At 48.1% G+C, this 23523-nt stretch overlaps 1 protein-coding gene across 5 annotated transcripts in view; it reads left to right on the top strand.

The window, feature by feature from the left end:
• Positions 1-23523, top strand: part of CERS4 (ceramide synthase 4) — a 77169-nt gene that overhangs the window by 38467 nt on the left and 15179 nt on the right. For 4 of the 5 annotated variants that reach the window (XM_077331712.1, XM_077331713.1, XM_077331710.1 and 1 more), the window contains exons 2-7: positions 8979-9152; positions 13524-13641; positions 18457-18575; positions 20924-20981; positions 21628-21678; positions 23371-23463. In XM_077331712.1, coding sequence (XP_077187827.1) covers positions 8980-9152; positions 13524-13641; positions 18457-18575; positions 20924-20981; positions 21628-21678; positions 23371-23463 — 612 coding nt within the window. In that variant the 5' untranslated portion in view covers position 8979. Of the gene's footprint in view, positions 1-7994; positions 8098-8978; positions 9153-13523; positions 13642-18456; positions 18576-20923; positions 20982-21627; positions 21679-23370; positions 23464-23523 lie in introns of those variants that run through there. The other variant, XM_077331711.1, reaches the window with a different exon arrangement.

The raw sequence follows: 23523 nt of genomic DNA, 5'->3' as shown, positions 1-23523 counted from the left end.
TAAAAACAACAGCAGGATGAAACCACTAGACCGTACCCATCCCCGGCCCCCACAATTAACAACCGCAAATTCCCCAGAGTGCAGCTATAGATATGCCCCAGGGGTATATGAGACCTGCACAGGGAGAAGAGCTCTGTATTGCAGGCCCTGTGGAATGCTGAAAGCTCCGACAGCTTTCCCCTAGCTCTTACAGGAGCCAAAAGAGCGACCGGCTTATGATTTGCCCGTTTTCAAGGTAGGAAGGTTTTCTTCAGTGGCTATTCCCTCTCTAAACATCATTATTCACTACAATCAATATCAATTCTTTCAAAGTGCAATTAACGAGAGACGGATAAATGGGAGAGGAATCTCCCAAGAAACACATGAGCATGCAGCCTATGTATATTGAGAGGTGATTTCCAACCTGTCCCAGCTGAGACTCGAGGAAAGCATCCTTACTGGATCAAAGGGTCCATTAGGAGCAAGCTGGTGCGACGGCTACATTTTTGTGCCTCCAGTCCCACCTCTTGGCTGCCAGGGTCTGGCGATGATCCCGAATCTCACTTATAGGCCTGTGGGCCCTGCTCCAGTGGAGACCTGACTGGGGCAACCTGCAGAGCACATGGATTTCATGGCTGCAAAGGCTTGGGATGTAGGTGTAGAAATTGCAGCAGGTGACGGATCTGGGGAGGAGGTTATTGTTTATCAGTCAAGCTAGAGACATTTGCAACGATGGTGAAGTTTGACTATGCAGAGATGGGTGCTTTTAGAATCAAGTAGTTTTTATTCGGAAGAGAAACAGCTATGTATAAAAGAGGAGTTGGTTTTCATACCCCCCCCCCTTTCCCTACCTGAAGGAGTCTCAAAGCGGCTTACAGTCGCCTTCCCTTTCCTCTCCCCACAACAGACACCCTGTGAGGGAAGTGAGGCTGAGAGAGCCCTGAGATTAAGAAGAAGAAGAAGAGTTCATTTTTATATGCCAGAAAGGCTGCATGCAGCTGTTAGGGAACTCACTGGCAGGGGCAGCTCTCAGGAGCCTCGGAGGGAAGTGGAAGGAGGAAGGGGGTGGTCAGGGGTGGGGGATGGAAGGCAATTGGTTGGCCACTGGACAGACAGACCAGCTGGTTGGAGGAGGAGGCCCTCAGGGGCGGGATAGCCGCTGAGTGGCACTTAAGCTGTGAGATCAGCTCCTCCTCCAAGCCCTTACCAAAAATATTAAGTGGAACAGATATCCAAGTCTTGCTGTCTATGTATATTGGAGATGAGATCCAGGTTCATAAAACATTACATTTAATGACAACGCTAGTAATGTATAAGAGAAAGGGGCTAGGTCAGTCTTTAGTCCAGAAGAAAAATTCTTAATCCCAAGTTATCCTGTCTCCTTGACATTTATACCTCTGAGCTATGCCTAGCAATCTGTTGCAGCATTAGCCTTACACATGAGTATAATAAAGTAGAGGGATCAGGATATGCTTTTCTATAGACTTTTTCTATATGCTTTTTCTATAGACTAGCCATAGGCTGCTATGCCAAGCAGCCTATGTAAGCAAATATAACTAATTAATGCAATTTGCTGTGAAACAATGTGTTAATGAGCCCACAGATTCTCCTTGGGGGACAGAAAGTGGATAGAGCAAGAAATTGTCATCCAACAACATCAAAGCTGAAGTCCTTGGCAATATAGTTGAGACAGGTGAAATTAGGGCTTCTCATTAGCATTTGAAATTGACTGCCTGAAGGTGTGATAATGGCTGTGAGCTTTGGAAGGCGATGATACAGATTTATGAAGGAAGAGGAGCTGATTTTTATATCTCACCTTTCACTGCCCAAAGGACACACAAGGCGACTTATGATCGCCTTCCTTTCTTCTCCCTACAACAGACACTGTGAAGTAGGTGGGGCTGAGAGAGCTCTGAGAGAACTGAGTGGCCCAGGGTATGTGGAGGAGTGGGGAATCAAACCTGGGCAATTTCGGCACATCAGTAAAAACGGTGTTCCATCAGCTGAATGGCAAAACGCTAAATTTTATCGCCCTTCCCAGCCCCTCCTCACCTTTTCTGCTGTCTCATTTTTGTCCGCCACTTTTCCGTGTGTCTCATCCTCCACGTCTGCTGCTGGAAGAGAGCAATGTGCCTTATACACATCGCGCACCCACCTATCAATCCATCCAAGCAACCAATCCCCTTTCTCCATGTTTTAAAGGTCCCATGAGGCCCACAAATTGTTTTTTAAAATCATACTTCTCCATTGAAAGGCCTATGCATAGTGTTTTTTGAATCCTTATGGGATTATGAGTCCTTTGAGACATCTAAATATTAATCTCGTTCCTGATTTTGGGGGTGGGGGGGCTTTAGAGAGGCACGCTTTGTGTTACAACTTTGAAAAAAAATCTTTTATTTCTGGTATCGCCTGCACGCTTGTCCACCTATTAGTTGCTCCAGGAAGTTAGCCATTTTAAAAAAGAAATTCCCGACCCCGGGAACAAGGGAGAGGGAGGCGGGTGCAAGGGCGGGACATTGGAGGCTGAGATAGCGCTTCTTCACCTTCGTATCTTTCTTTGGCTGGTGGCCTGCTGGTTGCTCTTCCTTCGCTCGCGCTAAATAGGTTGGGGAATCCACTTTATGCAATTCCCCAAGTAGCGTTTTAAAATGGAGGATGTAGCCGGCCGGTTACTGCCCAGACGCTGGATGTTCCTAACGTATGGAGGGGCTGGAATATAGCGACTTCTATTGGCGAACATTACACTACATTTAACGGGTGCAGAAATGTCCCAAATTTTCCAGATTAGAGGCTGCTGCACTTAATCACTACACCATGCTGAGTTTGCCTGGATAGCTTGATGGAGCTTTCCTGGTCAGAGGCTGTGTACGTATGAACCTCGGATGTTGGAGAGACAGTGTGCAAGAAGTGATCCATGCAACGGTCACCTCCAGACTAGACTACTCTAACTCGCTCTACGCGGGCCCACCCTTGTCTTTGACCCGGAAGTTACCATTGGTACAGAATGCGGCTGCTAGGGTCTTCACTAGAACACCTTGGAGGGCCCAAATTCAGCCGGTACTCCAACATCTGCACTGGTTGCCAATTTGTTTCCGGATCAAGTTCAAGGTTTTGGTTTTAACCTTTAAGGCTACATGCGGCCTGGGTCCTGCCTACCTATGGGACCGTTTGGTTGCTTATGCCCCCCGCAGGGCCCTTCGCTCTGCGGGTACAAACCTACTGGTAGTTCTGGGCCCTCGGGATGTTCACCTGGCCTCGACCCGGGCCAGGGCTTTTTCGGCCCCGGCCCCAACCTGGTGGAATAAGCTCCCGGAAGAACTAAGGGCCCTGTCGGAGTTAACAGCTTTCCGCAGGGCCTGTAAGACGGAGCTCTTCTGCCAGGCATATGGTTGAGGCCAGGGCGGGCGATCCCGACATTAGATCTGGGCTTCCTGGGTTCATCTGAATGATCTGATCGCCTCACTCCCATATTAGCAACCTGATGTCCCTCGGCTAACGCGAGGCGGTTTGAGGGGGGGGGGCTTTAGTGGGGTTAGTTAGTGCTCGCCTGTTGCCTAACGTTGATAATGTTGATAGTGTGGATTGGTTTTAATGGTTTTAACTATGGGTTTTATTGTAATTTTTATCTTGTAAACCGCCGTGAGCCTAAGGGAACGGCGGTATAAAAGTTTAATAATAATAATAATAATAATAATAATAATAATAATAATAATAATAATAATAATAATAATAATAATAATAATAATAATACATCTGGTGGGTTTCCAGTGGAGTCAAATCTGATCGACTACTTTGGGAAATGCAGTACTAGACAAGACGGTGTTTAGAAGCATTTCATTATTTATCTAATTAGATTCCCTCTGACGAAACTGCACACGAAACGTGTAGGGATTATTCCCTCGGCAGAGTTTGCCTCTTCATCTTCATAATGTGACCAAAGTACACTAGTGTCGGTTTAGTCCTTTTAGCTTCTAGGGGAGATTGTTCACACTAGAATTAATCTAAACCACACTGACTTGTCTTTTTGGTGGTTCACGATCCCTGTGAAGCTCTTGCCCAGCCCCACATTTCAAATTAACTTTCTTCCTGTCAGCTTTCTTCATACTGTATTAATTATCCTGATCTTAGTTGCCAGTGACGCATTGGTCACTTCGTCTTCATTTACATAATATGACTGAAGTTCAATAGCCCTTGTTTGGTCATTTTAGCTTCTATGGAGAGTTCAGGCTCGATTTAATCTCACTTGCTTGTCTTTTTGGCAGTCCTCCGTATCTGTAAAAGTCTCCTCCAACACCACATTACAAAGGAATCCACTTTCATCCTGTCAGATTTCTTTTGAGTTCAACTTTCATACCCGTAGATAGTAGAGCTTTAAAATGGAGGACGTAGCCAGCTGGTTACTGCCCAGACACTGCATGTTATATGGAGGGGCCAGAATATGACTCAAAAGGTAAGCATTTCCCTACATTTAACGGGTGCAGAAATCCCCTAAGGCGGGGGTCATCAACCCCCAGTCCGCAGCCCGAAGGCCATGGTACCGGGCCGCTGGCAGCCGCACCTGCCTCCCTCCCCCACAGCGAGAAGCTCAGGGAAGAGGCAGGCCCACCCGCCGGCACGCCGGCAACACAAACGCACACGTGCAGCTCCGCACAAACGTGCACGTGCAGTTGCCGCGCATGTGCACTTTTGCCACCAGGGGGCACAAACGCGCATGTGCAGCAGCACATGCGCGTTTGTGCCCCCTGGTGGCAAAAGTGCGCATGCGCGGCAACTGCACGTGCACGTTTGTGCGGAGCTGCCGTGCGGCGCCCTGGCCGTTGGCTCTCTCCTTATCCCGGAGGCGGCCCCTGACCACAGAATGGTTGGGGACTGCTACCCTAAGGCATTGTACTCTTTTGAGGCCCCACCCTCAAACTTCAAGGACTAGTTTGAACCCAGGAGAAGCCAACCTCCAGGTGGGTCCTGGAGAGCTCCTGGAATTACAGCTCGTCTCCAGACCATAAAGATCAGCTCCCCAGGCAGAAAGGGCTGCTACAGAGGTGGTGCTTTGTGGCATTGTACCTCACTGAGGTTTCTTGCTGCCACACTCATCATGCCACTGACGTTCGAGTGACATTCTGGTATTTGGAGGAAAACTTTATGGTTAAAGTGGTTTCTATCATAGAATTTTGCCCATAGTGTTTTCCGGGTGTCACCCAGAAGCAGCCAGTGTCATGGTACCGTTGCTTGGGCTTTCTTCTTTCTCCTGGTCAGTCCTTTCCGGCCAGCTGATCAGTGGTGGGGGCAGAACTTTGTGGCAGGGCTGGCAACCCTAGCTCAGAGGCCATCTGGGTGAGCAATTAGGGGCAGCCAGGCAGGACATTCTGAGAAGCAAGGTTGCTGAACTTCAGTGTATCCTTAGGCCGAAGAATTTCAACTCAATTCTAAAAATGTCAGACGTCCAAGTTTTCCATTCCGAAGGAAAGGGGCAGATAATCAGAGATGATCAGGATAATAAAACCAGTGGGGGAAATGAGCGATCAATTAACAACTCCCCCCCACACACACACACATACACAGGCACACACAAAATACCATGATCCTCCTTACAACTGTGATTATTTTAAGCCATTTCATTCCTGAACAAACCAGTCCTGACCATCAAGAAATGACTTGTCAAATCTGATTTGAAGTTGCCCTTTGTCTCAAACAGTTGAGTTTTCCAACTTGCTTGACTTCTAAGTGTTTTGGGGTTTTTAATATTAGAGGGGGGGTTTTTTTGGTCCCATCTGCTCCTTTGAATCCCTTCTTTTGGATTTAATGCACCTTGGAAAGATCCAAATTTGGCACAAAAAAAAGCAGTTGAAAAATAATTTTTTAAAAGTAAAACGAACAAATCTTTATCCTTATTAGCCGCTCATCCCAAGAAGCTCAGGACGGGTAACTTTAAACATAGTTTTAAACTAGCACTTCTGGTGGCAACCCCATTGCCCTTTCTGCAAAGAGCTCACTGCAGCATATGTGGCACTTTCCCCAGGTCCTCACAACAACCCTGTGGGATTGGTGAGAGTCAGAGGTCACTCAGTGCGCTTGTGACTAAGTGAGGATTAGAACCCAGGTCTTTCTTGTCCGAGGCCAGCACTTGATCAGTTTATCCTAAGAGGAGGGATACCATAAATTCAAGGAAATCATTGGGTTGAGCAGGGTTTGATTCTACTTAGAATTGCTCTGTAAATCCTTTGGCTTTTGGTAGAAGAACAGACTGGCTTTGTGGTTAGACCTCATTCCATTTGTATCTCCCCACAAGTGCAGGAATCTGATCCATAAGCTCATTTCCCCCCCCCCCCAAAGACTTTTCGCAGGAGGGGACAGGTGAAAAGGGCCTGCCAGGCAGTTGCCGACGGTTCATAAACACTTGTCAGAAGGTAAACATTTGAGGCCTCAAATGCAAGTACGTATCCCGAGCTGTGGAATCTTGAATACTTCTGAAATCCCTTCTCTCTCAATTTCTCGGATGATTTTCCCATTCCAAAGCACTCTCTCACATTTCCAAAGCAGAACCAATGAATTAGGAACCCTCTGTTGGTTTGTTCATAATTTTCCGGTTTTGTGAGGCATGCTGCTCTGCTCACCACAGTGGCCGGTGCTTCCTGCTTCTCATCTTCCCTTATGACTAATGTGCACGTGTGTGTTCATACAGCACTACAGGAAAGCCAGCTTGAGTCTAAGCGGATTGTATCGATGCTGTCTTGTGTAGGGGTTAATCAATGCACAGGAGTACAGAAGCGCATAAGTCAAAGCCCCAGACAGGAAAAAAAAAAAGATAGTCTTGCATACAAGCAACTCTGAGATCACCGTAGAACTGCACTTGGTCTGTTTATCCTGGAGAGGAGACGAGAGGGGACCTGATAACCATCTTTAAGTATTTAAAAGGCTGCCATAGAGAGGATGGAGCAGAATTGTTCTCTCTTACCCCGGAGGGACGGACCAGAACCAATGGGATGAAATTAATTCAAAAGAAATTCCGTCTAAACACCCGGAAAAAGTTCCTGACAGTCAGAGCGGTTTCTCAGTGGAACAAGCTTCCTCGGGAGGTGGTGGGTTCTCCATCGTTGGAGATTTTTGACAGAGGTTGGAGAGCCATCTGACAGAGAGGCTGATTCTGTGAAGGCTCAAGGGGGTGGCAGGTGACAGTGGAGGAGCGAGAGGGTTGTGCGTGTCCTGCACAGGGCAGGGGGTTGGACTAGATGACCCATGAGGTACCTTCCAAGTCTATTATTCTATGATTCTATGATTTTATCCATGCGCTTGTGCTCGTGGCTGACGTGGACATGTGTGTGTACCAGTTTCAGAAGTAAGTTCAGGAATTCTTCTGGATAAACCAGGATCAAAGCGCAGTGGGATTTCTGAATCAGAAATCACAGGGCCAATCCGTGAATCTCTAGGTCAGCCTTATTCAACCTTTTGACCATGCAGAAACCCCTGAAATATTTTTCAGGCTTTGAGGAACCCCGGAAGTTGTGACAGGCCCCTTCAAAAGCATGATGTGGGACCCCACCAGCCAGCCAGCCAGCCAGCCAGCCAGCCAACCAACCAACCAACCAACCAATCAATCAATCAATCATTTTCCATTTCCATGGTGGAGAAAGGGACTAGGACTGTAGAGCAACAGGAGAAGTGGGCTCCAGTGACGTTAGTGGCCATCCAAACTGCTAGGAAAGTGGGACCCCGGGGGAGCCCTTTCAGAACCCTGGGGTTCCCCAGAGCCCTGCTTAGGGATCCCTGCCCTAGACTCTAAAGATAGTGTTGAGCATGCTGAAGCTTGAAAGAAGGAAGCAACGTCATGTAGGCTTTGAAACTGAGCATTCTGTCCCAAGCCTACTTTGCAGGGGCGGGGGGGGGGGTGTTCCTACGAAGGTGGGGTTGCTACATACTTTTCCCCGGGGGAGGGCAAACCCCAGAGAGGGCCTTTTGTAACTGCAAGGGCGTCTTGAGCTTGCTGTAAAACCTTTGGGCGGGAGGGAAGTGACAGATCCGCCAGCTGTCCTCTCCAAGCTTGGTTCGTCAGGCAAGGCAGCCTGCCAGGCACATTCTCGGATTCTGAGCCAGAAGTCAGATGCACGGAACAAGGGGATGTTGGTAAGAAAAAACGCCCCTGTGGAAGCAGAGAAAGAGGCAGGTTGGGGGTGGGGGGGAGGGCGCGGCGTCCAAAATTATCACGCTGGGTGCCCCCAGACAAAGTTTTGTTTGTGCAAGTTGTGCAGGGGGGAGGTTGTCATGGAGGAGGGAATGCTTTTGTGCGTGGCCTCTATGCCGCTGATGCGCCGAGTCGTTCCAAAATATAGCTGGAAATTTGGAGGGGGGCCAGAGAGTATGATTCAAGGCTTTGAAATCCACTTCAAAAGGAGATGCAAATGACACTTGAACATTCCCATTCAGCTGGGGCGGGCCGAGCCTCCTTTCATTTTGAATTCGCTTGGGAAACACCTTTTTGGCCCCCAAGGGGTTATTTTTATGAACCTGAAACAGTTAGCACGACCCACCCTCCTTATTCCTTCCACAGTCACAGTCCTGAATATTTTTCCTGATAGCAAAGAAACCAGCACAGAACAGGGACTCGTCATAGGAACAACAGGCAACTTCTTTTGAGGGCGATGGCGTCTGTGGTTGTCTTGTATTCTGAGCAAGCACGTCCCTGAAGGGCAATGCGCCTGGCGAAATAGGGAAGGACACACATCTGGGAAACAATGTCATGGAAGAGAGGCGGCCTTTTTGCACTGCTGTACCCTTACCTGCCTTGATCCACACCTGGGTCAGCCTGGTTAGCCTTTTGATGGGAGAGAAATCCAGGGTCGCTTTGCAGAAGAGGCGAACCATACATGGAATATCCCAAAATTCCTTGGCGATAGCAGCATCCCCTCCCTCCTCCCAACTCCAGCAGTCCAGGAACGTTTTATCGCACTTTGAAGGAGGTATTCTGATTCTCATAATTTCTCTCTCTCTCTCTTTTCTGCCTCCAGGATGCTGCTTCCTGTGACCAAGTGGCTATGGAAGGATGAATTTTGGCTTCCTCCGGGATTCACCTGGGAGGACATGAGAGACACCGATGAGGTCTCCTACCCTCACCCCCACCACCTCTTCGCCTGCATCCCTTTGGCGTTCCTCCTCATTGCTCTGCGGCTGGTCACTGAAAGGCGAGTAACTTCCTGCCAATGCATCGGGCCTTCCTCGGTCAGGCACCTTGGTCAGAGGGGCCTCCTTTCGGGCAGCGTGCCCCCCCCGCCGCAGCCTTGACAAAAGCTGCGGGCAGCTGTTCAAATGGAAAACCGTGTCCCAAGCAGACCTTTCCCATTTTGCTGTGAAGTCTCATTGCTTCCAGGGAGGTGTCGGGTTTCAGCACGCTTTGCGTCACCCGCTCTAATAACCTGATGGTCTCCAAAGGGAAGATAGTCCTATCTCTCGCTGTACTCGAAACCAACCGCACAAGTCACAATAGCAGCAGCAGCAGCCCACAGGGGGAAACGAGCATTGATAACGAGTTGCTAGAAACAGCACTAACTGGATTGGAGCGTATGATGGCCCCTTCTGCTCTTCCCCACTCTGAGGCAGATGTTCCCTCCTAAATTCTGTTTCCTTTCCGCCCTAGCTGCCCAAGTGACGCTGTTTATTTACTGAGAGTTATAAGCCAGGCTGTCCCAACCTGTTACTGAAAGATAATTTGGCTTTAAATTCAGCACTGGAACATGCAGGGAAGGTACAGCAAGAGCCTTCTTTACCAAAATCCCTTCGGAATGGCACTTGAGTCATTAAAGTCAAACACAATAAAATATTTTGTTTAACACACAGGAATGAGGAGACAAAAACTTCAAGGTAAAAAAAACCTGTGGTTATGTAGTCTTTAGTTTTAAATACAGGCTATTGAGAATTATGGAAGTTTATTCCCTTAGTTTCTTAGTTCTTAACAGAGAGAGGCTTTTGTGATTTCCCAAACACTATTCTTCTACGAGTTTCCTTAAACTCCACTAGTTTTATGAAGGCTAGTACCCTCTGTCAGTACCCAATCTCCCTACCTTTGAATTTCCCTCTAACCCCTAAAGTATCTGAAGGTGTTTCACACTAGACAAGGGAAATCTTCAGAGCAAATTTTCCTTTTGAACTGGGCAGGGATTCTCCTCTCCCTAGAAGATATATCCCCTTTCCTTTAGCCTGACTGTGAGTTTCAGTCCACTACCCCAAATCACTCTGCCAAATATTATTCCCAGTTCTCCTGTCTTTGTAGCTTAAGCTGAACCCAGACACTGTAGTCAAAACTGTGTTTTCTAACTAAAATCTCCTCAGAGGAGATATTCAGCAGCTAAAGTACAGTATGGTCTTCCCTGAATGCCGGTCAGAATCAAAATTCTCTCATCATCCAGTCTCTAGTGAGTAGTTCTGGACGCCTTTTGGCTATGTAGATTTTGCTTTGTTTTGACTGTCAGGAAAACAATGCTGTGGTGAAACCTAAGACTGGTGAAACCACCTGTTCTTAGCAATACACTTTCCATCATGAAGTTTTCAGATGTACCCTCTTGGATGCAGTCAAAAGCTCGGAAATCTTTTTTATAAAGAATGTCTCAGTTGTCTGGTCTCCTACGAGAAAGTGGCTTGTAAACTAAACATGAGCAGGCTCCTGACACTGATAAATAATGCAAAATAACTAAGCGACTGTCCCATTCAACAATTAAAATCATTCCAGACTCTGGAAGTGAGATCATACCCTGTCCTGGGCAGCCCAGGCCAGCCCGAGCTCGTCAGATCTCAGAAGCTAAGTGGGGTTGGCCCTGGTTGGTGTTTGGAAGGGAGAAAATCCAGGAACACAAGGGTTGCTCTGCAGAGGCAGGGCACAATAAATGCCTCTGCACGTCTCTTGCTTGAAAACCCTGCAGGATCACCATTAAGTCGGCTGAAACGGGACAGCACGTTCCGCCAACACCATGTGGGATCATAAGAGCAGTCGTGTTAGAACAGGCCAAAGGTCCATCTACTCCGGCATCCTATATCTTGCAGTAACAAAACCCTACTCTCTTGTTTTCCCTCAGTAACTGGCATTCAGAGATATTTTTGAGCACGGAGGTTCCACTTGGTCCTAGTGACTAGTAGCCATTGTCATCCTGCAGAAAATTGCATAATCTTCTTTGAAAAGTTTGTAAATGAAGAAATTCTTTTGTCTGTCCTGAATGTCCTGCCCATCAGTGTCTTTGGGTGTTTGTAAGTTCTAATATTATGAGAGCGGAAGAGAGAGGTTGTGCTATACAAAGAGAGAGAGAGAGAGAGAGAGAGAGAGGTGGGTTGGAGAAGCTTCCCTAACTCTAAAACTCCAGTGCACCCAACAAAGCTGATGGGCCGTAGATTCAGAATTAACCAATCAAACCTGTGAACCTATCATGGATCACCAAAAATACAAATAAGAGGGTTCTGGATCAATTTAAGCTTGAACCATCCCTTGATGCTCAAATGCCCACACTGAGGCTATTGTACTTGGGCCGCATTAGGAGAAGACAAGCGTCACCAGAAAAGACGATAAGGCTGGGAAACGTTGAAGGCAGCAGAAAAACCAGACATGGGAAGACTTGCCACACGTAGGGAAGCAAGACTGTGAAGGGCAGAATGTTTGGGAGCCTGCTAATTCCCAAGGTCAGCAGAAGTCAGAAATGACTTGATGTCACTGAACACCCAAGCGCATCATTTCTTCAATAGATTATATTGGCAATAAAAGTGTACAGTTCTAAAGCCAATACTATAGCTTTGCCTTTAAATCAGGGGTAGTCAAATGCTGGCAGGGGCTCATGGGAGTTGTAGTCCATGGACATCTGGAGGACCACAGGTTGACTACCCCTGATTTAAATAATGCAGGCCCAGACCACAGACGTAGAGGTGAGGGTGAAGAGAATTTCACACAGATCCTGCCTACTGTTCCCTGATCATTCCTGTTCTTTTTACTGAGCCCCACCTCCCCTAAACTCTGATTTCATTTGATCAGCGTTTCTCCACTTTCCTACTGTTAAGAAACCCCTGGAACCTTCTTCAGGCCTCGAGAAACCCCAGAAGTGGCTCAATCGTGCAGAATAGGGTTGGGATGCAGAGCTGTGGACATGCCCACCTGGGGCCCCGCCCCTTCCAGGCCCATCACTGCCGATTTTAGGAGGGGTTGGCTGGACATTATGACCATATATGGTCATATCACCAAATAAGTGTTTAACAAATTAAAAAAATAATAATTAACTCCCGCCCATTTGGAAAACCTTTCCAGGGTCGTCAAAAAACCCCAGGGTTACACAAACCCCTGGTTAATTATGGCGGGTCGCTGTGTTGGTCTGAAGCGACAGGGCAACGTTTGAGTCCAGGGGCCACCTGAACGCCAACAAAGATTAATTCTGGGTATGAGCTATCGTGTGTGTGCACACCTCTTCACATCCCAGGTATCAAGCCCAAACCATCCCTAGCTATCAGGAATTTGATGAAACGAACATGCACATGAAAGCTTATGCTCAGTGTCAAGGTTCGTTGGTCTTAAAGGTTCCGTGAGCTTCCACTTTATTTCATTCGATTTAATTTATTTATTCAGTTATTAGCCCGCCACTCCCAAAAAGACTTGTGGCGGGTTACAAGCATATAATATCCCCAATAAAATTTCTCCTAAAAACAATATACAATCCACAATTACCTATACAAAGAAATCCAAGATACAAGATTGAATTAAGAGAATTCTACTTCCTCAGTCTTGGAACATGCCCAGTGTGTAAGTCAGTTTTTTTTTTTGTTACACACATTGTTGGTATTGTAAGGTAAAGGTAAAGGTATCCCCTGTGCAAGCACCGAGTCATGTCTGACCCTTGGGGTGACGCCCTCCAGCGTTTTCTTGGCAGACTCAATACGGGGTGGTTTGCCAGTGCCTTCCCCAGTCATGACCGTTTACCCCCCAGCAAGCTGGGTACTCATTTTACCGACCTTGGAAGGATGGAAGGCTGAGTCAACCTTGAGCCGGCTGCTGGGATCGAACTCCCAGCCTCATGGGCTGAGCTTCAGACTGCATGTCTGCTGCCTTACCACTCTGCGCCACAAGAGACTCTTTGTTGGTATTGTAGAGAGGACAAAAGTTGTAAATGAAGGAGATGGGAAGGAGATGGGAAGCTAGTGTCCCATGCGAGAGAGTTTTAAAAAAACCAACCCTACATTTAAGTGTATATCAGGAATTGAGAGAGAAATTAAGGGATAATCAGATAATTAAATTGCCCGGGGGTGGGGGTGGGGGGGTTGCTGTTGAATGTGCAAGAGAGTTCCTGCTAGCAATCTAAAAAAGAAAATCCTGCATTTAACTGGATTTTGCGTAATGTGTCACTGAGAGAAATTAAGGGATAATCAGAGAATTAAATGCGGGGGGGGGGGGGGGAGAGGGAATCTCCATGATTATCAAGAGCACAAACTGATCCTGGAGTCAAATTCCTGTGCTCGATGCCAGCCCAGGCAGCAGACTGTGAAAAATGGGTGCCCAACCTCACCCCCTGTTTACCCTGTCACACACACAGAGTCTTCATCATGCCCCTGGGCAGAAAACTGGGACTACAGGAGAAAGTGCTGCGGAAACCTTCTCCAAATGCCGTCCTGGAAGCCTTTTACAGCAAGCATCAGAAGGGACCAAAAGAGGTGAGGTTACCTACGCTCTCTCCCAACTACAGCTGGTTGCTGGTTTGGCAGGCAGAGGGGTCCCCTGGGACTGGCTCTGCCTACCACCCATGGTCACACCTCCCTATCCACCCTCCCTCCCCATCTTCCTTGTGCTCACCCCCCGCTCACCACCCCCACGGCCTGCATGCTTTTTCCTGATGATTCCGGGGCAGCCCTCATCAATGCCGGACAGTGTGTTTGCCTAGGAGCGAGGGGAGCAGGTGAGCAGTGGCAGAGGCATGTGGAGGGGGGTGTAGGTGGTAGTGGGCCCTCCAAAAGCCCGGAGCCCTGGCCCCACCTCAGAGTATGTTGATGGCAGTCCAGTTCCCCTCACGTTTTGGTCCTGCCCTTTCTCAAAGGCAGCATATCTGGCTCCCCTTCACCATTTAGATCAGGGGTAGTCAACCTGTGGTCCTCCGGATGTCCATGGACTACCATTCCCATGAGCCCCTGCCAGCATTTGCTGGCAGGGGCTCATGGGAATTGTAGTCCATGGACATCCGGAGGACCACAGGTTGACTACCCCTGATTTAGATGAAGGAAAGGACTGACTTCACCATTGAGCATCCAAACAAAACAAAGGTGGTGTTGTTGTGTTTTTTTTAAGTCTTAAACAGCTGCATGTGACTGCGGCATCCAGGTAATAATAGAGTTCCCTTTTATCATCCAGACCTAGTTACGTCAATAAAGGCTGAGCTAATTTGGTCGCAGACAAGATCGACAGCCCTTTTAGAGCAATCCAGAACAGCTGTGCTGTGATGAGGTGGATTGTAGTCTTTTGTAGGTACCTGATTAAGGAATCCTGAGAAATTTCCCAGGGGACAAAATAATTGGGTGCTCTGTTTCCAGGCAAACGTATCCTACAGTCTTGGAGAACATCCCAAGAAAGCAAGCTAGGTTTTTCTCTCACTCTGACATTTTTGTTTTCTACCAGTAGGAATTTTTAAATATGGGCTATTGTTTATCCATCCATTCATTTATTAAAATGCTGCCTTCCCCAAGGGCTCAGGGCGGTTTACTTAAAATGGGAACCATGCAATTAACTCAGTTGTGGTAAGAGGCGTAACAATGATGTGGTAAGAGGCGTAACAACGACAACAAGATAATGACAGTAATAAACAATGTAGAACAGCAGGATGCTAGAACATTGATTAACTCGTAGGGAGGCCCAGCGGTTTGGGCGGATCTGTGATTTTCTCCATGCAGAAAAGTAGCATGTCCGAGTAGAGGGGAAGGTTTTGTTCCAGTTCTCCCAAGATTCAGGGTGAACATGTAGCCCCTCCCTGGAGGCTGCCAGGATGGCTGAGAAGTTTGATGCCAGGGGGGGGGGGGGCTTCTTTCCCAAGCTTCCACTTTCAGCCCTGCCTGCAGGACAGTTAAAAGCTGCTGGATGAGCAGCCTTTTAAAAATTAGTTTGTTTTTTCCCCTGTGGTCAGTCTCCCTCCCACTCCCTGTCGGCTCCCTTTTTTTCCTTGGAGTGGTAGTTTTATTGGGATCCCAAGGAGGCAGCTACCATGCAGCCGAATGGGTGGGGAATCTTGTCCTGGCGAGACCTCGCCATCCTCAATTCTCCTTGGGAGGAGAAGTCCATCCTAAAAGGAACAGTAGTTCCTCAGTGGCTTGACAGGGCAGATCGTCCGGGTGGGACCCCCTCCCCGTTATCATACTTGTGAGGAGAAGCTAGACTTTTATTCTCCTTGTTGCCCTAAGAAGTACAGTGAGGTTCCACCTTCTAACTATTCTTCTAGAGCAGGAGAAGCCAAACTGAGGCCCTCCAGATGTCCATGGACTATAATTCCCATGAGCCCCTGCCAGCGAATGCTCATGGGAATTGTAGTCCATGGACATCTGGAGGGCCGCAGTTTGACTACCCCTGCTCTAGAGACTGAAGCTTCTTGAAGGGCCATGAGTCTGATGAATCTGATTCCTTAGACTTCCCCTATTCAAGGAAAGTCGGATGAGGAAGAGTCCTTAGTAATTACCATGGCAAAGCAGTCTCTTTATGCAGAAAGTTTCCCCAAAGTTTCCCAAGGTCCTAGTCATCCTGGAGATCCCTCGTAGCAAGAAGGAAATAGAGGAACCCAATCCAACTGGACTATCAGGGTTAGCCAGGGCATTCCCCCAAGGGAGAGGTGTCTCCCTCCCTTCAGATTCCTTTCCAATCTGTCTTCACCAAGGTGCTCAAGACTGAGTGGGAGGCGCCAGCAAGAACCGAGACCAACCATCCCATAATCATACACTTCTATTCATTGGTACCGTAGGCAGCAGAGCATGTTCAGCTTTCAGTGGTGGATGCCCCAGTTGCTAGCCTCTGTTCAAACTTGGTCATCCCAGCAGAGTCAGATGGCCTCCCTAGGAAGCTATGTGATTGAAGGGTAGATCAATCCTTGTGCAAGAATTTTGAGGCCTCTTCAGCTGCCCTGAGGGCCTCCACAGCCCTGATATTACTGAAGAAGAAGAAGAGTTTGTTCTTCAATGCCGCTTTTCTCTACCTGAAGGAGTCTCAAATTGCCTTCCCTTTCCTCTCCCCACAACAGACACCCTGTGAGGGAGGGGAGGCTGAAAGAGCCCTGATATTCCTGCTTGGTCAGAGCAGTTTTCTCAGTGCTGTGGGAGCCCAAGTTCATCCAGCTGGCTGCATATGGGGGACGGAAACAGCAGCCAACGGAAACAGCATCCTGCCCTCCTCCAAGTGACAACCTTTCAAATACTTAAAGAGGGCTTTCATGTCCCCTCTCAACCTCCTTTTCTCCAGGCTGAACATTCCCAAGTCCCTCAACCTATCTTCATAGGGCTTGGTCCCTTAGCCCCAGATCATCTTCGTCGCTCTCCTCTGTACCCTTTCAATTTTATCTACGTCCTTCTTGAAGTGAGGCCTCCAGAACTGCACACAGTACTCCAGGTGTGGTCTGACCACTGCCGTATACCATGGGACTATGACATCTTGTGATTTTGATGTGATGCCTCTGTTGATACAGCCCAAAATGGCATTCGCCTTTTTTACCGCTGCATCACACTGCCTGCTCATGTTTAGTTTACAATCCACAAGTACTCCAACGTCTCGTTCACACACAGTGTTACCTAGAAGCGTATCCCCCATCCAGTAGGCATGCTTTTCATTTTTCTGACCCAGATGCAGAACTTTACACTTATCTTTATTAAATTGCATCTTGTTCTCATTTGCCCATTTTCCCATTGTGTTCAGATCTCGTTGAACTCTGTCTCTATCTTCCGGAGTATTTGCTAGTCCTCCCAATTTGGGGTCATCTGCAAACTTGATGAGTAGTCCCTCCACCCCCTCATCTAGATCATTAATAAATATGTTAAAAAGTACCGGGCCGAGCACCGAGCCCTGAGGTACCCCGCTACTCACCTCTCTCCAGTCTGATGAAACACCATTGACAAGAACGCTTTGAGTGCGGTTCCCTAACCAATTCCCTATCCACTTAACTATCTGAAAATCCAGATTGCAGTCCTTCAACTTAGCCATCAGAACATCATGGGGAACCTTGTCAAAAGCTTTACTAAAATCCAAGTAAATGACATCAACCGAATTTCCACGATCCAGCAAACCTGTTACTTGGTCAAAAAAGGAAACCAGGTTGGTCTGGCAGAACCTGTTGGAGACAAATCCATGCTGACTTCCTTGGATCACCAAATTGTCCTCCAGATGTTTGCAGATCGCTCCCTTTAATATCTGCTCCATTATCTTCCCCACAACAGAGGTCACACTCACTGGTCTGTAGTTTCCCGGGTCATCCTTCTTCCCTTTTTTGAAAATGGGAATAACGTTTGCTCTCTTCCAGTCCTCTGGGACATCTCCAGTCCTTAAAGAGGTCCCGAAGATGATGGACAAGGGTTGTGCAAGTTCTCTGGAAAGTTCTTTGAGCACTCTCGGGTGCATTTCATCCGGCCCAGGGGATTTGAACTCATCCAGTGCAGCTAAATGCCTCTCGACAACCTCTCTATCCATGTTAACCTGCCACCCAGACACTATCCTTTGTCTACGGCCATCTCTAGATGTGCCTTAACACTTTGACCTGTGGGGAAAAACAGATGTAAAATAGGCACTAAGCCTTTCTGCTTTCTCTGCATCTTCCCTTAGAGTTTGTCCATCCGCACCCCACAGTGGGCCTATTGCCTCCTTTACTTTACGTATCCTATTTTCTGTGTCCCACCTGTTCAAAGTGCCCCACCCTGGACAACTGGAAAATGGAAGGTTTGTTTAGCCTACCATGAATCTCCCTTCTTGGTGCTCCTAGGGGAGCAGAAGCCAGTCTGTTTCTAGGGGTGCCATGGATAAAGTATGCTCCTCAACTCCAGGAAATCAGAACATATTTCTGAAAACTCCCCCGTAGGTCCTCTGTTCAGTCTTGACATGTGGTTTTTCACCTAGTTGAGTGTGGAATTATTTTTGTTTGGCTGTTCATTTGGGGTTTTCTCTGTTGTGATACTTGTGCATGAGAGATGGACTGTTCGGGAACCTCCCTGGGAGCTTAGGGGAGAAGCCCCTCCCCGATGGCATCAAAATTCTCAGGGGTCCCACCTGCCTCCAGGCTGGGGCCAATTCCCACAGGTTCAGACTGTCCCACCCCACAACCCCTGAGAAGGGTGATTCATGGTAAGTCAAATGATCCTTCCATTTTCTTCCTGATATGTTAGGGGTTTTTTTCCCCTGTATGCAGGGGAACCGTTGGAAATGGGGCATTGAGATTCTGGGGGTATCCAAAACTAGTTTCTCATGGAACGGATGTGGCTTCTTCTCACTGTAGTTTTGGGGCCTTCTTTTCCTAGAGGGAACTGAGTGGTCTAGCCAAGCAATGTGACATGCAGCCCCGACAAGTGGAGAGATGGTTTCGAGCCCGAATTAGACAAGACCAGGCCAGCCTGACAAAGAAATTCTGTGAAGCCTGGTAAGTCAGAAAGGATGCTGTGCTTTTGAATGCTAGCAGAAATGAATTCAGGAGGAGGGCAGCTCTCTTTTGCTGCAACGTACTCTATGTCAGGGGTAGTCAACCTGTGGTCCTCCAGATGTGCATGGACTACAATTCGCATGAGCCCCTGCCAGCGGTTGCTGGCAGGGGCTCATGGGAATTGTGGTCCATGAACATCTGGAGGACCACAGGTTGACTACCCCTGCTCTATGTGAAGCTACCCTTGAAGATTGTTCAAAAGGCACAGTTGGTACAGAGTGCTTTAGCCAGGCTATTGACTGGGGTGGTTGGTTGGGGCCATATCACTCTCGAGAGCCAGCTTGGTGTAGTGGTTAGAAGCACGGACTTCTAATCTGGGGAGCCAGGTTTGATTCCCCACTCCTCCACATGCAGCCACCTGGGTGACCTTGGGCTCGTCACAGCACTGATAAAGCTGTTCTGACCAAGCAGGAATCTCAGGGCTCTCTCAGCCTCACCCACCTCACAGGGTGTCTGTTGTGTGGAAAGGAAAGGCAATTGGAAGCCGCTTTGAGGCTCCTTCGGGTAGAGAAAAGCGGCATATAAGAACCAACTCTTCTTCTTCTTAAGTAATCTCAGGGCTCTCTCAGCCTCCCCTCCATCACAGAGTGTCTGTTGTGGGGAGAGGAAGGGAAGGCGACTGTAAGCCGCTTTGAGACTCCTCCAGGCAGAGAAAAGCTGCATATAAAAACCAACTCTCCTCCTCTGCTGGTTTGCAAACAGTTTCCAGGCACAATTCAAGGTCCTGGTGCTGATTTTTAAAACCATCCATGGCTTGGGACCAGCATACCTGATCTACTTTCTTATGAAGCAAGCTGACCGTTACAATCATCTTCGACGGACTTCTTTTGCTGGCCCTTCCAACTGAGACTAGGCAGATGGCAACTCAGGAAAGGGACTTCTTAGTGCTGGCACCAAAACTTCTGATACTTTCCCCCCTTCCGTGGCCAGCTTTTTATGTAAGCTGGTGTTTTAATTGCTCTTTTTATTGAAGAAGAGTCATTTTTTATACTCTGCTTCTCTCTACCCAAAGGAGTCTCAAAGCAGCTTACAATCACCTACTCTTCCTCTCCCCACAGCAGACACTTTGTGAGGTAGGTGGGGGCTCTGAGAGCTCTGCAAGAACTGTGACTGGCCCAAGGTCACCCGGCTGGCTTCAGGTGGAAGAAGAGTGGGGGGGAAATCAAACCCGGATTAGAGCCTGCTGCTCTTAACCATTACCCTCATTCGCTTACATGGTTCTTACATGGTTATTGTTAGCTGTAGTTTTGTTTTGATCATGTGTGTTTGATTTTAGTAGGTTTCTAAGGCACACCGTATTTTTATTATGCATTTTCAATCTCTGTTGGCCGCTTTGGTGTCCCTGATTGTAAATAGTTTTGTAAATTTGGGGGCCCTTGAGCATTGGATTATTTCTGTGGTTAGATTAATTGCATCCGATCAGACCAAAAGGGCCTCCTGGCTCATTAAACCAGGTCCTCAAGCAGAACATTAATTCTGTAACTCTCCTTTTGTTGTTTGCACGAGCAGCTGGACGTCAGACATAGACGGGCAGGTGCTCGGGGGCACTATCAGCTCTCTTTGGCTAGTAGAGTAGCTGCAGGTAGGCCTACAGGTTAGAACAAGTCGTGAAGCGGCCTTTTCCCAGCGGCCAGCCAAGTACATCTGTCAGCAGCCTTCCCTTGCTGAATATGCCCCTGGCAGTCAGAAAGATAAACCACTCTGAACATGGCAGCTCTGTTGAGCAGGGTGAAGACACACTGTCATGAAGTGTTTTGGTTTCCGGTGGGTACGTTGGTCTGCTGGGGCAGAGCAAAGTTTAAAGCTCATACCTTAAATCAGGGGTGGGCAAACTGTGGCCCTCCAGAGGTCCATGGACTACAATTCCCATGAGCCCCTGCCAGCGAATGCTGGCAGGGGCTCATGGGAATTATAGTCCATGGACCTCTGGAGGGCCACAGTTTGCCCACCCCAGCCTTAAATAAAACTTGGTTGTTATAACTTTGTTATAAGGAGGTCTGGTTGCACTTTAAAACTTGTGGGCACCGTGCTTTGCAGCAGAGAGTTCTGAAAAAAATAATTTCATGTGCAAATAATGACTTTCTTTTTGTCCTAAATCTAGCACTACTGAGTTTCACGGGGTGAGCCTTTGAATTCTTGTGTTAACAAGAAAAATCGTTCCACCGCTGAGCGGTTTTGCGATTGATTGAATTATGATAGGAGGTCCCCGGCAAGAACATACAGTTCCCTTCCCCTGGCTCCTTCTACTCCGCTGAGTCCCAACATCTATCTCTCTGCTTGTTTTGTAGTTGGCGGAGCATCTATTACGTAATTTCCTTCTTCACAGGCCTGGCTATCATGTATAATGTGAGTATGCAGACGGCCCTGCCCAGTTCTCTTAATTTTATATTTTTTTAGTGTACTGTCGTCTTTAATTGTCAGACTCCCTGAACAGGAGTCACTGAAGAGGAGTCTCAGAAATATCTGGAACCGTTTTTAAAATAGCCGCCAGCTGGGTTTTGGGTGATCCCCACAATTAGGGTTACATGATGGGAAGGGGGTGGGGGGAAGAGCTTGTAGTCGAGAGAGTTAAGCATGGGATGTTTGGGTTGCAGCTTGGGTGAGCGTACTGGGGGTCTTCAACCATGCTGGGTGACCATGGTCCGGTCCCTCCGCCTTAGCCCAAGGGCCAATAGTTAATGTATTCCTGTGATCTGTATGAAGGTGCTTCCTGTGCCTTTGATTTAGAGCAGGGGTAGTCAAACTGCGGCCCTCCAGATGTCCATGGACTACAATTCCCATGAGCCCCTGCCAGCGTTTACTGGCAGGGGCTCATGGGAATTGTAGTCCATAGACATCTGGAGGGCCGCAGTTTGACTATCCCTGATCCAGAGAGTTCAGGTCAATGGTGGGTGAAGGGTGGACATCCCACTTTCCAATCTTGATGACTCCTCCTCTTGGGGTCAAGTTCTCTCGTGCCGAATGTCCAGAGTGGTGTTCTGTCTCATTGCAGAAACCCTGGCTGTGGGACCCCCGAGAGTGCTGGACTGAGTACCCTCAGCAGGTAAGCGGCCAAGGAACCCTCAAGTTGGAAATAAGACGGCAGCAGTTCCAGAGCACGGCTGCAAGGAAAGGGCTGCTCCATCCGCCTTGGCGTCACGGCTTCCTGACCCCCATTCATGACCTTTGACCCATTAAGTCCCACAATGCCATGCCTCACCCTCCCCTGCAAGTGTTCTACATCCTCTCTCAAAGCAGTGGAGGTTCCATTTTTGCCCTTGTGGCTCATTGTGACTGGCTGGCCTCTTTGGGGGCCTTCCTCTGCATGTCCCCTCTCATCGGTGGTACAGTGAGTGGCCACAAAGAGGAGGTCTATTGCCAAAGTGGCACCACAGCTCCAGAATGGCCTTTCAAGAAGTCTGCATCTGGCCCCTTTCCCTGCCGGGATTGCACTGATTACTTAGGACATTCTAAGGGGGGGGACGTAGGTGTTTAGAAGCCATGATTAGAATAATATAATAATAGGGACCTCCTGGGCCGTCTAGTCCACCCCCCTGCACAATGCAGGACACTCACATCTCAATCGCTCATCCACTGTAACCTGCCACCCCTTTGCCTTCACAGAATCAGCCTCTCTGTCAGATGGCTGTCTAGCCTCTGTTTTAAAATTTCCAAAGATTTTGCTAAAATTTCCAAAGAACCCACCACCTCCCGAGGAAGCCTTTTCCACTGAGAAACCACTCTAACTGTCAGGAACTTCTTCCAGATGTTTAGATTGAATTTCTTTTGAATTAATTTCATCCCATTGGATCTGGTCTGTCCCTCTGGGGCAAGAGGGAACAACTCTGCTCCATCCTCCATATGGCACCCTTTTAAATACTTGAAAATGGTTATCAGACCACCTCTCAGTCGTCTCCTCTCTAGGCTAAACAGATCAAGCTCCCCCAACCTTTCTTCATACACCTTGGTCTCCAAACCCCTCACCATCTTTGTTGCCCTCCTCTGGACACATTCCAGTTTGTCTACATCCCTCTTCAATTGGGTGCCCAAAACTGAACACAGTACTCCAAGTGAGGCCGAACAAAAGCAGAGTAAAGCGGTACCATCACCTCCCGTGATCTGGACACGATACTCCGTTTGATACAGCCCAAGTTCCCATTTGCCTTTTTAGTCACCGAGTCACACTGCTGACTCATGTTCAATGTATGCTCTACTAAGATTCCTAGATCCTTTTCACACATGCTACTGCCAAGACAAGCCTCCCCCATCTTATACTGGTGTATTTGATTTTTCCTGCCTCAATGCAGAAATTGACATTTGTCCCTATTCATTTTATTCAACTGAGCCCACTTCTCGAGCGTATTGTTAAGCAGAACTGCCAGGTACAGAGACAGTATCGCCAGCTAGTCAAATGCTGCTTGTGGGCCATCCAGAAGCACTGGAAGCGGGACATGGAGTACGCTGGCTCCCCCCCCCCCCCCAAGAGAGCCTTGTACAGTTGAACCTTTTCCTTTGTGATAATGTTTAAGCCTGTTGTGGCTGGCATGGCATTTCTAGTTTGGGGTGGGGGTGGTCATTAAAGCTATGGGCCTCTGGCTATTGGTCCCCCCCAAAAAATAATTCACCTCAGTTTCCCCACTGGAAGAAGCCATGGCCATTGGACTGGGGGCACTCATGTGATCCCTTGAGTCAGACTTTTGGGGCTGGTGGGATAATCAGACTCACCCCTTTTTTCTCTCCTTTGCTTCCTCCCCAGCCCCTCGTGCCCTCCATCTATTTCTACTACATCATGCAGCTGACTTTCTACTGCTCCCTGGCCATCACCCTCCCTTTTGACGTGAAGAGGAAGGTGAGTGTGGGGGTGTGTGTCAGACGGGGTCGAAGGAATGCCCATCTTGAAAGATCTTTC

This window comes from Paroedura picta, chromosome 4, assembly GCF_049243985.1.
Source record: "Paroedura picta isolate Pp20150507F chromosome 4, Ppicta_v3.0, whole genome shotgun sequence".
Lineage (NCBI taxonomy): Eukaryota > Metazoa > Chordata > Lepidosauria > Squamata > Gekkonidae > Paroedura > Paroedura picta.
The sequence above is the reverse complement of the archived record's forward strand: the minus strand, read 5'-3'. Positions and strand labels throughout refer to the sequence as shown.